General features: G+C 39.1%; 1 protein-coding gene across 3 annotated transcripts in view; it reads right to left on the bottom strand.

Moving 5' to 3' along the window:
- Positions 1-17848, bottom strand: part of SSH2 (slingshot protein phosphatase 2) — a 250679-nt gene that overhangs the window by 22745 nt on the left and 210086 nt on the right. For all 3 annotated transcript variants that reach the window (XM_077749595.1, XM_077749597.1, XM_077749596.1), the window contains 4 exons: positions 16366-16459; positions 15877-16005; positions 4812-4858; positions 652-798 (listed from right to left, as the gene is read on the bottom strand). In XM_077749595.1, coding sequence (XP_077605721.1) covers positions 652-798; positions 4812-4858; positions 15877-16005; positions 16366-16459 — 417 coding nt within the window. The remainder of the gene's footprint in view (positions 1-651; positions 799-4811; positions 4859-15876; positions 16006-16365; positions 16460-17848) is intronic.

The raw sequence follows: 17848 nt of genomic DNA, 5'->3' as shown, positions 1-17848 counted from the left end.
CTCAGGTGCTAGCTATAGACTGAAAGTATGAGCTCAAAGCCAGTGTAGGAGGATTCAGGGTAATTCACAGGAAAGACTTCCTGACTATGGGGGGGTCTGCAGAGAGATGTGGAATCACTGCTGAAGGAGGAAGTACTTTAAAAACAGAGGGATTTTAAAACAGATGCTTCTCATCTGCCACAGATGATTTGGATGTGGTCCCATCGAGGAGGGTAGCATGGCCAGTTTGCTCATTTACAGTTCCTTCTGTTGAAGGAATATGTAGTATTGGCAAGGAAATCCCCGGGGACTTAAAAAAAAAAATCAGTGCTGACATATTAATACTAATTAATACTAAACACTAAATTAATACTATTAAATAGTTTCACTAAAAGGAAATAAAACTTAAGTTTATTTTCTCTAATTTTGTGCTCAATGGAAATAGTCAACATGAGGTGATCTTCTTCCAGGGGCTTCATCTATCTACAGGAAAAGCATGAAGTCACTGGTCAACTCTTCCCTACGATTAAGGAACCTTAGTGTCCTTTTTCTCTTTACTTCTTTCTCCCTGAATACAGTCAAGCAAGTAATCTACAGCTTTAAGCCTCAGCCATGGATGGTGCATAGGTCAGAACATAGGTCAGAATTTATGTGTGTGGGACCATTACTCACTTTGCTTTAGAGATGAATTTGTAAGTGTCATTCCAGTACGCCAGGAGATCCGTCGCCTCTTCGTCATATACTCGGATGTTATGATACTCAAAGACTCCTGGGAAGAAGTTATCTATCTCTCGAGTGACATTCAAGATATACCGCACCCTATGAGGAAACCAAGGGAGAATATGGGCTCTACTACTAGGTTTCTCTTCAGTTGTTAAAATTACCAGAAACATAATTTATTCTTTGGAGGTCATTTGTATTAAATCAGGACTATTAACATCTACCTCAAGGAAAAAAAAAAAGGAAAGGGAAAAATCTCTTACCTTTCTAAATGTCAGAATTTGCTCTATTACTCTCTCTAAACTACAAGAAAGGCAAATGAGGCAAAGCCTGGGAGGGTCAGAGGAAAGCTGGACCTAAAACTCAATCTTAACTCTCTAAGCTGCATTCCTGGCTGCCACAGTAGCAGATGTGTCTGAGTTCTCCCATACCGAGAGGCTTGCAGAAAACGGTTTCTGTGTCATAAATTTCTGCTGCTCTCTCTCTCACTGCACAGCTTCAATAAATGCCTATGTCTATTTTGCCAAAGGGTTATCTTTTCTCAGTGCTGTGTGGACTTAAACATCACTGGAGTTTACTCCAACAACACAACACAGACTCACTTACTTCTCTGTAGAAGCTGCTTCTTTCTTAGAAGTACACATGGGGTTCTTAGAAACCCAATTTCTGAAGTCAGAGAAATGACTACAGAGAGAGTCATAGTTAACCAATTCTGTGATTAAGGTCCAGAGATCAAAATCTTTCTGAAACATTTGAATATTGGCATTGAAGTCCATTACTAGAAAGATTTTTTTTTCTTTTTAATTTAAAAAGCAAGCACATGCAATTGTGGAAAACAGTACAGAGTTACTCTAGAGCATATTCTGTTCTTAAGTATAAACCCAAGAGAAATGAAAACATAAGTCACCCCCAAATTTGTGTGTGAATGGTCACAGCATTCATACATTCATTCATAGCTAAAAAGTAGAAACAATTCAAATGTTCATCAACTGACAAATGAATAAATGAAATGTGGTATTTCTAAACAATGGAACATTATTTGGCAATAAAAAAGGGAAGTACTAATGAAGTACTAATTAGTACTAATGAAGTACTAATACATGCAACATTGATAAACCTTGAAAATATAATGTTAAGTGGAAGATACTATTCTTACAAGACCACATATTATATGATTCCATTTAAATGAAATGTCTAGAATAGGTAAACCCATAGAGCCAGAAAGTAGATTAGTGTTTCTAGATGCTGGGAGAAGAAGGGAAATGCGGATGACTGTTAAAGGGTACAGGCTTTCTTTTTTGGGTTGAAAAAATGTAAATTGTTGCATGACTCTCTAAAGATAATAAATACCATTTAAGTGTACATTTTTAAAGTTTATTTTGAGAGAGAGGGGTGAAGAGGGAGGGAGAAAGAAAGAGAAAGAGAGAGAAAGAGAGAGTGAGAGAGAGCTTGTAAAAGCTGGGGAGGGGCAGAGAGAATCCCAGGCAAGCTCCTCAATGTCAACCTGGAGCCTGTTGTGGGGCTTGAACCCATGAACCGTGAGATCATGACCTGAGTCGAAATCAAGAGCTGAATGCTTAACCATCTGAGCCACGTAGGTACCCCAAAGTATACATTTTAAATGAGTGAACTGTATGTGAATTTTATCTCAACATAATCAGAAAAAAAAAAGGAAAGTACACTTATTTTATTTAAAATAAAAACGAACAACCTCCCACCTCTAATCCCATACTTCAGTAACATATTATGGCAGGACAACGTTTCCCAACCCTATTCATTACAGAACTCTACACAGCCACTACAATTGAGGTTAGAACTCCTTGAAACTTGTTTGCCACCTCTATAGGGAGTAGCACTTTACCTGGGTTCTAAAGTCAGTAACTTGGGTGAAAATGGCCTTATGTAAAAATTGAACTTGAATATCTCTTAAATCACCCACAAGGGGCAGTATACATGTTTTGTAACTGTAATTCTTAATCCACAAGAGTTTAAGAACCAGTGAATTTATGAAACAAGATCGAAGTTAGATGTCTGAGCATCTAACTATACTGTCTTTTAAGACAGATACATCTGTGTTTTATAATTTAGCATTTTAAGTAGTAAATGAGATGAACAGGTATCATCTCCAGCTGGGGTTATAAGTCAAAGTGTATTCTAAAGTCAACGATGTATGCATGATGTAATTTCAATGCATTTGCCAAGCATTAGCTGCATCAAATCTCAGATTTCATATTAAACACTGTATCTATGTGCTAGTTTCTGGCAAGTCACAGTTGATTTTTCTATCATTCCTTCACATTTACTGAGCACCTTCATGGTATAAAGCTCTGAGTAAGGCAGATGTATGTTTTATACAAAACTAAGATATATTCTGTATTTTCAAGAATTCAAGACTCAATCCTAATCAATTTAAAAGTTCCAAGTTTTAAGTAACCAGATTTGCAGGCCCCCTTCTCCCAACTCTGGAACTCTTTGTATAATTCTCTGGCTTAAGTCTTGTCCCAAATTCATTTTAGCAATTATGACATACCTTTCTTTTGAGGGAGAAGTAGGGAGTATACATCTTATCATGTTAAGGATAACCAGAAGGTTGACTTACAGCTGAGCAAACAGGCAGCCAGCAACCAGCAGGGCAGCCATTACTACTTCTGGGTTTCGGTAGGTCTTATCATTGTCCACAAGTAAGAGTTACGTGGTCAATTTCACACATGACTTTCTCTTCTTACTGGGATGATTTGGCCTCCTAAGGCCAAGTTCAATGAAAAATTTAGGTATTAGCTAAGAAGTAAAGAGGTTAGAAGAATGGCAGCTTTTTGGCTGAATGTTCATGATGGTCTCAACAGCTACAACCAAACTCAGTAACCAGGCTGCTCAGGGGCACATTTCTTAACACAAGGTAGATATTCTTGTTCAATTTCAGAAGCTTGTCCATTTTGTATTTATAACCTACTAGGGGCACCTGGCTGGGTCAGCCAGTGGAACATACGATGCTTGATCGTGGGGCTGGGAGTGGAGATTGCTTAAAAGTAAAATCTTACAAGAAAAAACACAACAAAACTACTTAGACTTCAAGCACCTTAATAAAAAAGGATGGGACTGAGTCTTATTTTTCTTTGGATTCCTAGTACCAAGCACTGTACTTAGTTCACAGAAAATGATCAATAAACACTGATGAAGAGCTGTGAGCCCAACATATATGGTTCTGTGTACTCTTAATAAAAAATAGGAACTAAAGGCAAAACTATGAAGACAGTAAAAAGATCAGTGGTTGGCAGTGGTGGGAGTGGGAATAAATGGTCAGAACATAAGATATTTAGGGCATTGAAAATACTCTGTATGATACCATAATGATGGATGCATGATATTATACATTTGTCCAAAGCCACAGAATGTACAACACCAACAGTGAACTGTAATGTAAATATGGCCTTTGGGTGATTATGATGTATCATTGTAAGTTCACCAGTTGTAACACATGCACCCCCCTGGTGGATGATGATAATGGGAAAGGCTATGCATAAATGGGGGCAGGGGAATATGGGAAATCCCTGTACCTTCCCCCTCAATTTCGCTATGAACCTTAAATTGCTCTAAAAACAAACAAAAGGAACCAATAACTACATTTGGTTTTATTTTTTTTTAATGTTATTTATTTATTTCTAGGAGAGAGAGAGACAGCGCGAGCAGGGGAGGGTCAGAGAGAGACGGAGACAGACTCTGAAGCAGGCTCCAGGCTCTGAGCTGGCAGTCAGCACAGAGCCCGACACGGGGCTCGAACCCACGAACCGCGAGATCATGACCTAAGTGAAAGTCGGACGCTTAACTGACTAAGCCACCCAGGTGCCCCATACATTTGGTTTTAAACCAGTGTGAAAGGTACACACGTTTGTTTTGGATAGCCTTTCCATTGAAACAGATCTTTCTTAGGAGGTCTGGGATGAAACAGTGGAATAATGGACATTTAAATTTTTATTAGACTCCAACTGATTAGAATCAACTGGAAAAATTCTTAAGCTTAAAGTCACTCACTGACACCATATTTGACAGGAAAAAGTAAAGAACAAACAGTGATTTCAGTCATGGGGTTGAAAACAATCGCTCTGTGTACTTACCCTCGGTTTTGTAAATCCTCTAAATTTGAGGCATTCCATTCTGAGCCCTGTGGAACCAAAAAAACAAGGTTAGGGAGTATTAGCAAATGAACAAAACACAACACTAAAAAGGTGTCCTGTGAGGGGAGCAGCAGGGCCAACATCTGTCACGTGTCCTCTCTGTAACTCCAGTACCTCATATGTCATCACAATTAGTTTCCACAATCAGAGCGTAAAAAAGTTATCTTCATTTTTACAGGTAAGAAAACCAACTGTCATAGAATTCAAATAATTTTTGCTCAAGATCATACTCTGGAAAGGTATCTTTGATTATACTCCAATCTAAGTTAAATGTCATCTGTTTCTCTGGCTTATTCTGATTTTTTTTCAAAAGTATGTATCACAATTTTTGCTGGTTTCTTTACTACCTCTCTCCTCCACTACAGCATGAGCTTCCTGAGGACAGCAATCAGGCCTCTTGTTACCTGAACAGTGAATACACCTGGTAGGTATTTAATAAATGTGTTACATGAACAAAGTGGATTATGAATTAAACCTAGATACCATTCTAAAGCCCACATTCTTTCTAATGTATTATATTATATCCAGGGACAGTTAAACAGCAGCTTCTGTTAAATGAGGGAAACATAATGCAAAATTAAAAAAAGGGGGGGGTTGTACAGATTATTTGGAAGATACATCAATTGTTTATTTTATATTTGCTTTCTCTCTCCCCTTTCCTTTCTTTCAATATATATATTTTTTCTTCTGAACCATTTGAAAGTAATCTGAGCAATCGTGACACTTCAATACTTGACCATGTATTGCTTATGAACAAGAACATTTCCTATTGCCATTTTTACAACTAAGAGAACACTAACATAGTAATATCCTAATACATTATCTATATTTGAATTTCAAAAACTGACCTATCAAACTATCTTTTATATTCATCCAATCAAGAATCATACTTTACAAGGGGTGCCTGGGTGGCTGAGTTGGTTGAGCCATGACCTTTGGCTCAGATCATGATCTCACAATTCGAGTCCCATGTCAGGGTCTGTGCCGACAGCTCAGAGCCTGGAGCCTGCTTCATATTCTGGGTCTCCTGCTCTCTCTGCCCCTCCCCTACTTTATCAAAAATAAATAAAACGTTAAAAAATACTTTGCATTTAGTTGCCATGTCTCTTTCTCATTTAATCTGGTCTTGGACAGTCCATTCTGACTTTGTTTTTCATGATAATAACATTTTTGTAGACTACGCATCTGTAATCTTGGAGAACTCTTCACAATCTGGATTTGTCTGATTTGTTTCCTGCTGATTAGATTCAGGTCAAACATTCTTGGCAAAAATATTATAAGAATGATACTGGGTATTTCCTACCGCATGAAATCTTGAGACACACAATGTCAGTTTGTCTCATTATTTGTCATGCTGAGTTTGAATTCTTGGTAGGTACTTTTGTATCTGCCACATCACACTATTGTAAAGGTTCCTTTACAATTACTAATAATCTATAGGTATGAATGATCTTTTTTTTTTTAATATTTATTTTTGAGAGAGAGCAAGGGTGAGTAAACGAGCGAGCGAGCGTGCACGAGTTGGGGAGGGGCAGAGAGAGACACACACACACACAGAATCTGAAGCAGGCTCCGGGCTCTGAGCGGTCACCACAGAACCCGATCGATGTGGGGCTCAAACCCATAAACTGTGGGATCATGACCTGACCCAAAGTCGGATGCCTAACCATCTGGGCCACCCAGGCGCCCTAGTATTAGTGATTTTTGAAGTCATGTGAATACCCTGTTTCACAATAATCTTTTACCCTACAGTTTTGGCATCAGCTGCTAACCTTGCCCAAATAAATTATTTTACTGGAGGTTTACAAAATGGTGGTTTTCTAATTTTTTCATTCCTTCTGCATGTTACCCACATTATTATGTAAAAGAGAGCTTCACCTAATCATTCCTTCCACATTCTGAACTCTTGAATTCTTATTGCATTTAGAATGTTTTATCTATTACCATTTCTTTCTTTTGACATTCAATTTGTCTTAAATTTGCCCAGTGGCAATCCCTTCAAGCAGGCAAGCTCCTTTTGATATGATCCCACTATTCTTGGAGTACTTTCCTGCTTCCTAGTTTAAGAGTTGTTTAGAAATAGCCATTTCCGGGCAGAAGATATGAACAGACACNAAAATGGGGGAAAAAAAAAAATCCCCTTAAAAAAAAAAAAAAAGAAATAGCCATTTCCCCAAGGAGTCCTGGTTTTAGCAAAGAATGATATTTTGTAATCAAGATCTGGACATTAATTAGATAGGCTTATAATTATGTATCATTGCTTCTAAACTTTTCAATGGACAGATCTAGGAAATATTTTTTTATAAAATATTGAATTTGCACTGGTACCTCCAATTCAAATTTAACACCACAAGGTACTTCCTTTCTTTCTTGCCCTTTGCCATCATTTACAGCTCCCTATACAGCAACTCATTTGCTCTATTACACAGGAATTTCAAAATTATTATTCTAATACCAATTACAAACCCATTAAGTTCAAATTTTCTGGGTTGTCTGGTTGAATCGGTTGGGTAAGCATCTGACTTCAGCTCAGGCGTGACATCATGGTTCGGGAGTTCAAGCCTACGTTGGGCTCTGCACTGAGCCTGCTTGGGATTCTCTCTTCCTCCCTCTCTCTCTGTTCCATCCCTATGCATTCTCTCTCTCAAAATTTTTTTTCTTTCTTTGCAGATTATTTTTCCTCTTTCCATGAAGAGGTTAAATCAGAATATTATGCTGAAAGTTATCTGAATTTTTCTGCGAAGTTACCCATTTGATATATATTTGGGTTCACTGGCTCCTGTTTGTATTTAATTTTAGAGTATGCTTTTTCCATTCTTTTCCATTTGATTCTGAATATGCAAAACTTTCATAAGACTGAAAGTCAAAAGTTTATTAAAAGGTAAACTTGAACCCTCACTCCTACTCCAATCTCCCAAAAAGAAACCACTGTGACTAGTTTCTGGTTTACTCTACTTATGTTCTATTTTGCAAAAAATATAAGCAAATAACGTCCCTACTATCACTTCTTCCTTACGTAAAAGTAGTATACGATAACATAGTTTGGTTCTTCACTTGTTTCACTTGACAGGACAGCCTCCGAACCATTCCACAGCACAGTTCAGGGACCTTCCTTCCTCTTTCTTACACCTACAGAGCACTTCATGAGATAGTGATAGAATAGCTGATTCAACTAGTCTCCTAGGAATGATGTTTCATATCTGTGACAATGAGACTGTTGAGCCAATGTGCAGTTTTGTTAGGCATTGCTAAATTCCCCTCTGCAGAGGCTGAAACAATGCTGCATTCCCACCAGCAGTGTAGGAGAGTGCCCCTTTCCCCAGAGTCTTGCCAACAAAATGTGTGGTTAAGCTTCTGAATTTCTGCCAATCTGATAGGTGTGAAATGTTATCTCAGTGTCATTTCAATTTGCATTTCTCTTAAAAGTGAGCAACTTTTCAGTGTTTCAGGCCCATTTTCTATCTTTGGACTATCTGTTCATCTCTTTTGAAAAGGCAAACATTTAAAAGAATTTACCTAATTTAGAATTATGCATTAAATGGAATTTAGCATTAGAAGACTCAGTTCAAATCTCCATTCTATTGTGGGGCATTGGGCAAACTGCTTAACCTGTCTTCATTTTCCTTATCTGTAAAATGGAACACTCCTCCCACACCTAGTCCTATAAACCTAATGGGTACATTCTCAAATTACAAAGTTTTTCCCGGTCCTTTCTTTTTTTTTTTTTTTTAATGTTTTATTTATTTCTAGGAGAGAGAGAGAGAGACAGCATGAGCAGGGGAGGGTCAGAGAGAGAGGGAGTCACAGACTGAAACAGGCTCCAGGCTCTGAGCCGGCAGTCAGCACAGAGCCTGACGCGGGGCTCGAACCCACGAACCATGAGATCATGACCTAAGCGAAAGACGGACACTTAACCGACTAAGCCACCCAGGTGCCCCTTTCCCGGTCCTTTCTGCCATGAGAGAATACACAGAGAGGTCAATGACCCAGAAGATGGCTGTCACCTGACCACACAGTGCCCTTATCTCAGACTTCAGCCTACAGAACTTTGAGAAGTTTCTATTGTTTTAAGTCTCCGTTCCCCCCTGCCAAAACAAAAGTTTCTCCCATATTAGAATGGAAAAACCATCTTTCCATCCTAAATTCATTTCTAGACATGGTCCTTTTTTCCCTTCCCTTGCCAAGATTCATAGAAATAAAATCTAATACCTTCTCTGATTATTCACTTTCTGTCTCAACTCACAGCACTGCAGCTTCTGCTCTCACCACTCTTGCTAATGTTACTAATGACCTCTTCTAATTGTCTAACTAGGGGTCACTTTTGTATCTTTATCTCATTGGCCTTCCATGAATATTTATCTGATAGAACTCATTACTCTATCCTTGTAGAATCAGATCAGATCAGATTGCTCAAATATCTAGCCTCATGTCTGGTATAAAAAAGAGGGTCAACAAATGTTTGTTGAATGAAAGACCAAATAAGATAAATAAATGAAATACTATGAAACCGATTATGTTTATTTTGTGTTATGCAAGCACTATCATTGTATTACAAATTATATGTAATTTAATTTGGCTGTTGAACTGGGAGATATATCAAGGAGGCTTTGAAGGTGCATTTAGGTAAATGGACTGATAGACAATTGGTATTTTCTACAGACCAGGGCTCAGCTGACTTGCTTTAAAAAAATATGGGAGATTCTGAAGGCTCTGTGCTCAACCTTAGGAAATATGCTCCCACACCAAAGAAAGAGGTTAAGAACTACAAAGAACTTCAAGGAGACAGAAGCAAGCCATAAGGGTTGACTGGCTAAATTGTAGCCAGGGAAATGTGACCACTTCACTTCTTAATTTAGAAATCTAAATCCTCTGTGGAACTCTGTCCAGATAAATGGAAATAACCCTTACGTGATGGGAAAAGTCCATGGTTTTCATCTACCTGTCCAGAGAAAATTCAATCTGACAATCTGAAATGGCACACATCCAGAAACAAAAGAAATTAAAAGCTCTGGCTACTGACTCAGTGAAGTCCATACAATGTGATTTGGGCTGTGCTTAGGGTTGCTTCAGGTTCAGCCTGAAAGAAAGAACTGGAGTCTATCTGGTGTAATTACTTTTCTGTCCTCAATATAAATGCCATGCACATTAGCCACCTGGGGCCATCCATAGACTCCATTTATTATTTTTTTCCTCCATGCTTTTCAGGCTTACAATGACACAATTCCATGGGGTTTTTCCAGTATGTTTTATGTAATTATGCAAAGCATATTCTAATCTTACTGAAGTGTAAAATGAAATCTTGGGACTATAATACATTCTTAAGTTCATTTCCATCTTTCACTCTGGTTCCCCTATACTGTGCCATTCCCAAAGACCTGAGTGATTAATTCCTTTCTTTTTTTCTTAAAAAAAAATATTTTTAAGTAGGCTTCACACCCAATGTGGGGCTCAAACTCATGACCTGAGATCAAGTTGCATGCTCTACCAACTGAGCCAGCCAGGCGTCCCCAAGTGGCTAATTTCTTCTCAAATGTTATCCTCAGGAAATAGCCTTGTGAGGGTCCAAATGTTCCAAGCACAATAAAAGACAGTACATTTATAGCACCTGAAGGAAGACTGTACTCGAGTTCTGCTAGGATCAATAAAACTTGACATCATCTCCAGGGCTTGGTATCCTGTCCGTATCTTCATCATACTACACCTACAGGCTCAATATTATGAATCAAATTATTGAGACAACCAGGCACGTGATCTCTATTAATTTTTCCTTCTGAGGAAAGTTCATGCTACACATCTTCAGGTGAGGGACAAAATCATGAAGGATTAAAATAGCCCATCTGATTTAAGTTTTATCTGTTCCCATATCCTCCATTTCTCTGCACATACAGAAGTAACTACCAATTTGAGGCTTAATTTTTCTTTGAAAAGGAAACACTATTCTAAAATGAGCTGTAATATCAAATACTGAAAAAGGGAACAATCAGCAATAAAAATCAACTAGTTTTTTATTCATGAACAAAATTATTGGTTGTGTCCAATATTCTGGTTTCTCTTGTTCAACTAAGAAAGCTGCCTTTCAGCAAAGGGTCTCTGTTCACATTTAGCTTTTTCTCAGCCAAATGGGACAACATCCAGGAGAGCTGTTGATATTAAGACTTGGTTGGGCAAAGGTTTCCAGCTCAGAGAAGTGGTACACTCTTAAGGGTGTGGAAGAACTTTTTCTGGAAATACCCTGGCTTCCAACCAATCAATCCTCCCTTCTCAATGAAGATTTTCTTTAAACTAGGCTCTATACTTTTCTCCATACCAGCTGGACACCTTTCTAAATATACATCTCTGTGTAGTGCACTGCAGAGCTGAGCATTCTTCCAAAGGGAGGGGAAAAATCCTGCTGCCTCCCTTCATACAATCTGCTTGCGCTCCAGGCACGGCAGCTAAGCACAAGATGAAATGACTTTGCAGAAAACTAACACCATCACTTGCAGCTTGGATAAGACCTCTTTTTCCGTGTCAATTGCTGGGAAAGCCAGCAGAGCACTGACTCCCTGGAGAAGAGATAGGGGTTTGGATACAGGATATGGTGGTACAAACAAAGGGAGGAAGCCATTGAGGAAGAAGTGTTCCTGTACCCATTTTGTTGGATAAGAGTTAAATTTCAGAATCCTCCAGCTTGAAAGTTTTTCCCAAATAAGAAAAATATTCTCATTTCTAGAAAATGTCCATTTTCTAGAAAACAATTGTATCTGAAGCTGAGTAGACTTTACCTTTTTCAAAGATCTATAGGTACACGTTAAAAAAGTAAAAAAAAAAAAAAAAGACTAATATTATATAACAAAAGATATTAGCGCTTATCTCTTTTGGTGATGAGCAAGTGTTATGTTATTTATTGCCTTCTGAAACTGTCTAAGCTTTCTACAATGAACACGAATTATTTTTGTAATAAATTAAAAAATCCAAGACAGAAAAATATGCCAATAATCATGCTAAGTGAAATAAGTCAGAGAAAGACAAATATCATATGATTTCACTTATATGTGGAACATAAAAAGCAAACAAAATCCAACTCAAATATAGAAAACAAACTGGCAGTTGCCAGAGGAAAGCTGGATGCGGGGGATGGGTGAAATAGATAAAGGGGATCAAGAGTTACAAACTTCCTCACCTGGGTGGCTCAGCTGCTTAAGCGTCTGACTTCGGCTCAGGTCAGGATCTCAGGGTTTGTGAGTTTGAGCCCCACATCAGGCTTTCTACTATCCGCATAGAGCCTGGTTCCGATACTATGTCCCCTTCCTTCTCTTCCCCTCCCCTGCTTGTATTCATTCTCTCCCTCTCTCAAAATAAATTAATAAGCTTAAAAAAATAGTTCAAGAGTTACAAACTTCCAGTCATAAATTACAGACATGAAAATGTACAGGATGGGGAATGCAGTCAGTAATACCGTAATAATGTTGTTTGGTGACCACAGTTATTGTGGGGAGCGCTAAGTAACGTATAGAACTGTTGAATCAACAATGTTGTACACTTGAAACTAATATAACATTGTATGTTAATTAAATTACACTTCAATAAAAAAATAAATAGAGAGGAGCGCCTGGGTGGCTCAGTCAGTTAAGTCAGACTTTGGCTCAGGTCACGATCTCGTGGTTCGTGGGTTGGAGCCCCACATCGGGTTCTGTGCTGACAGCTCAGACCCTGGAGCCTGCTTCAAATTCTGTGTCTCCCTCTCTCTCTGCCCTTCTCCCGCTCATCTCGTTTCTGTCTCAAAAATAAAATTTTTTAAATGTTTTTTTATAATTTATTTCTGAGAGAGAGAGAGAGACAGCGTGAACAGGGGAGGGTCAGAGAGAGAGGGAGATAGAGCATCCGAAACAGGCTCCAGGCTCTGAGCTAGCTGTCAGCACAGAGGCCCACACGGGGCTCGAACCCATGAACTGAGCCGAAGTTGCATGCTTAACCAACTTAGCCACCCAGGCACCCCTCAAAAATAAATAAGCTATAAAAAAATAAATAAATAGAAAGAAAGGAATGGATTTTGTATAGCTCACTAAAAAAATAAATAGGGGCACCTGGGTGGCTCAGTCAGTTAAGCAGCTGACTTCGGCTCAGGTCATGATCTCGTGGTTTGTGGGTTTGAGCCCCGGGTTGGGCACTGTGCTGACAGCTCAGAGCCTGGAGCCTGCTTCGGATTCTGTGTCTCCCTCTCTCTCTGACCCTCCCTTGCTCACACCCTGTGTCTCTCTCTCAAAACTAAATAAACATTAAAAAAATTTTTTTAAATAGTCTAAGCTTTGTATAATGAACATGAATCATTTTTATAATAAGTAAAAAACCCAAGACAGAAAGCAATGCCAATAATCATGAAATAACAGGATGAATATGCTAGTACAAACACTGAGATGTATTTGTACTTGATTAGGGACTCTAATCTGGGAAGAACTGGACTGTTTTTTCCTAAGAATACTATTAAAATTTCTCTATTTGTCCTAAAATAAACCATCTGAAGAGGGAGTAAGAAGAAGGTAGTTCTTGAGGAGGCGGCATCAGAGACACAGGGAAGTATACCCAAAGTTAAACAGGTTGAATAGTCAGGTGTTAATTGTATTTCATATTCATCATGTCTACATCCTTTTTGGTATTAATATAAGCTAATGGAAAAGTGACTTCCAAGTTTATAGCCACGGTCACTTTCTAACATGAGCTATTTTTGGCTATAGGCACTTGCCCTCATAAAAATTAGTCATGTTACATGGACACAGTCAGGACAGGGTCCATTTGAATGAGTGTGACTCATAAGTTTTCTATAGATAACACAAACATTCTTTCCAAGAACACAACAGCAGGGAAAAGCTGAACCCTTGTGGAGGTATACACACAAGACAATGAAGCCAGTGCTTTACAAATGGAAAGGTCAATGACAGCTTTGCAGTATGATCTACACTTAGACATGGCAACACACATTGGTCAAGTTAAAATAATGGGAAAAAAGTTCCTTTTCCAGCTCACAGCTTTTCATGAGTAATTGCACAGTTATACACCACTATGAATCACTCTACAAGCACACACGGTGTCAAAAAATTAATTCAGGGCACAAGCCTTCAATGGCATAAAATCTGACTGCTTGATACTCTTGAATATTCAGGGTAAGATGATCCAATTTGGCCAGTTCCTGTGCATTTATTCCTCTTGTCTCCTGTTTCTCAGCTTCTAATCATTTCATAAATGCTCTCACGGAGAAAGGAAGTGAAATTCAAACCAATCAATTTAGTTTCTAGTTACTAGCATTTTTGGTCAGTGTGTGGGAAGTGGAAACAAAACAAAGTTTTGACATTCCCCATTGATTTTAATGACCTTTTTTTTTTTTTTTAAATGTTTTATTTATTTCTAGGAGAGAGAGAGAGAGAGACAGCGTGAGCAGGGGAGGGTCAGAGAGAGAGGGAGACACAGACTGAAACAGGCTCCAGGCTCTGAGCTGGCAGTCAGCACAGAGCCCGACGCGGGGCTCGAACCCACGAACCGCGAGATCATGACCTAAGCAAAAGTCGGACGCTTAACCAAGCCACCCAGGCGCCCCTTTAATGACCTTTTTTAACCTCATTCCCACTACCATGTACAGATGGAAACTAAAACTAACATTTGGTAGGAAAGCGTGTCTTAGGATTGTAGAAGGTCTCCCAAACCATCAGTCAGAAAGGTGTCCTTGGGCTAACTGCAGGTCACTGGATGTTCAGCAACCATGAAGAACAATTTTAAGTCACTGAAATTTTAGCAATCACAAAAGTATTTGGGGAACTCAAAATGTGGCTATAAGGTTCCAAATGTTTAAAAGTCCAATAGCATCTCAGTTATAAGTAGTTCCCACCTGCTCTGCTCAGATAGATTAGATGTTAGGCAAATTTGGCAGATCTGAATGAGTGATGACCTCAAAGGATCATTCTATTTGGATGCATCATATAAAACTATTATGGACTGTTCTGTTTTTCTGTTTGTTTGCTTTTTGAAAGAGAGATAGAGAGAGTATGCAGGTGGGGGAAAGGGACAGAGGGATAGAGAGAGAGAATCTCAAGCAGGCTCCACCCTGAGGCTCCATCTTATGACCCTGGGATCATGACCTGAGCCGAAATCAAGAGCTGGATGCTCAATCAACTGAGCCACCCAGGCTCCTGTTTTTGACTTTTGACTGTCATGAAGAACAGATGAGACAGATATTTAACAATCGATGGGGGAAGAAAAGGGCCTGATTTGTAGCATTTGCCCATTTCCTTGGTGCAAATTTTCCCACTCATTATTTAAAAAAATTTTTTTTAATGTTTGTTTATTTTTGCGAGAAAGAGACAGAGCATGAGTGGGAGAGGGGCAGAGAGAGGAAGACACAGAATCGGAAGCAGTCTTCAGGCTCTGAGCTGTTAGCACAGAGCCTGATGAAGGTCTTGAACTCACGAGTCGTCAGATCATGACCAGAGCTGAAGTTGGATGCCCAACCAACAGAGTCACCCACCTAGGTGCCCCTACCACCCATCATTTAAAAAATGTATTTATTTTGAGAGAGAGAGAGAGAGAGAGAATATGCACATGAGCAGGAGAGGCGCATAGAGACAAGGAGAGAGAAAATCCCAAGCAGGCTCCATGCTTTCAGTGCAGAGGTAATGTGTGGCTCAATCTCACAACTGTGAGATCAGGACCTGAACTGAGAAATCAAGACTTGGACGCTTAATCAACTGAACCACCCAGGTGCCCATTGAGCAGTCAATTTTAACCTACCAGCTTGATGTCACTGAATGAGGAATTGGGAAAAGCACACTACTGAACAGAAGCACACTACTACATAACATTTCCACCATACAATAGGTGTAAATAACCTAAGAGCACAGATAACAGTAAAAATGTAGTAAAAAACTAGGCAATGACGAAGTTTGAGTATTTATTACCTTTGTTTTTAAGTTACATTTTATTTAAATATAATATGGACTAGATTCAGCACATCACTTAAAGTGGCCCTGAGACTTACCAAGAATACGTGCTCAAATATTTGTGTAGGACTATCCATCTGACCAAGGATCACTATCATTTCATTATCTATAAATTCCTTGAATTCTCGCAAGTTGCACACCATTTGCATTTCCAACTCAGTTCGTATCTGAAACAAAGAGGGCATATTTTATTAATCTCTGAAAAGTACCTCTGTACTTTCAATCAGTCACTATTTTTTCTTTTAATTTTCTTTTTTTTTTTTATTTTTGAGAGAGAGGCAGAGTGAGAGCAGGGGAGGGGCAGAGAGAGGAAACACAGAATCAGAAGCAAGCTCTAGGCTCCAAGCTGTCAGCACAGAGCCCGACATGAGGCTCGAACCCACAAGCCATGAGATCATGACCTGAGCTGAAGTCGGACTCTTAACCAACTGAGCCACCCAGGCATCCCACTCACTCACTATTTCTAACCCCACACCGACTGTTCTTCCACTCCTAGCCTTGGAACAGGAGAACTCAAGGTTTCTTACCTCTTTGGATGTGATATTCTCCAAATCCTTCTGCATCATTATTTCCCTTAATTTGGTTTTAATTAATCTTTCTGTTCGCTCACGTTCAGTTGGTCTGAGAAGAGAGAAATGGTAATTTTTTTCTTAGGCAGGCATTTGACTAGCCTAATGAACGTGCCATTTGATTATGTTTCCCAACTGGCAGACCTTCCCTCTATTACTCTCAAAAATTTATATTCTGGAAGCATGGCAAAAAAAAAAGTAAGAAAGGTTTCTTTGCACAAGGTATATAGAATGTAAATATGTAAAAGTTATTACTTAGGCTGTACATGTAAAAACCCTTAAATATATTCATATACATCAGTAAAGACAAATAGGCTATGCTGGACATGCATGCTACTTTAACAGAGAACCAGAGCTGTACTTCTCCAACAAGTACCCCTGACTACCGCCTGCTGGGCTAGAAGACCAAGCTGGATAGAACAATGCTGTGATCCACTATGGAACTGGGTCTTCTGTAGGTTAAAATACCACTTAAGGCTGATCATTCATTGTTGTTGTTCTAGAAAACAGGAAAGACAAAAGAATGACTTCTGCCTTCTTCAATGAGGCAAATTCTCTCCAAAATGGGTTTCTAAGAATTAACTACCCAGAGGACTTCTATCCAAAATGTGTTCCTTTTCATGAAAGCTCTCATAACCTCTCTGTGACATTATTATCCCCATTTTACAGATAAAGGAAACAAACACAGCTGAAAGGTTAGACATGCCACAGATCACATACTCTGGCAGCAGAACCAGCACTCTCAGCCCAGCCTAACACCCTACCTGCAGGATTATGTTGCCTCCCTTAATCTTCTGACTCTTAAAAATAAAATTACCCTTGGAACTTTAATAGGAAATTAAACTAGGAAGCTGACTCTCCAATTACTAGAAAGGCATTGGTTCAACGTAACTGGATGCTTCTCTCTAAAAGCATTATTTCATATTATGCAGAATTTGAGTGAGGCTGACAAAGAGCACTTTCTGTCTCATCTTTCCCTCTTACCTACTCAAGAAAGGTATCTGCTTTGCACCTCCTTATTTGGAGATGGAAATGGACTAAGCCTTCAGGCATCTTGCCTGCCTGTGCTGCCTACAGCCTTATCACTGGCTGCAAAAATAGCTTCAGTAATCTCCAAAGATGGATGCTCTGACCTGTCACAACCTTGGGGCTCCCAACCACTTGGGCTCTTAGTTTCATATGAGCCCTACAGAATACAGATAATACTGGTGCCATTTCCCTACCCATCAAGGCATCCCTGTCTTGACCAGGATTAAAATTCTTAATCATATTCCTCACCATTTTTTCTAGATATAGCTAATGGTAGAAACTTATATTTCAGTCTTCTATTAGAAAATATTGATAAAGGGGTGCTTGGGTGGCTTAGTTGGTTAAGCGTCCAACTTCAGCTCAGGTCATGATTTCACGGTTCGTGGGTTTGAGCCCCACATCGGGCTCTGTG

Source organism: Crocuta crocuta, unplaced genomic scaffold, assembly GCF_008692635.1.
Source record: "Crocuta crocuta isolate KB4526 unplaced genomic scaffold, BGI_CrCroc_1.0 scaffold149, whole genome shotgun sequence".
In the NCBI taxonomy this organism is placed as follows: Eukaryota; Metazoa; Chordata; class Mammalia; order Carnivora; family Hyaenidae; genus Crocuta; species Crocuta crocuta.
Note: the sequence above shows the minus strand (reverse complement) of the source record. Positions and strands in the feature narration are given on the sequence as shown.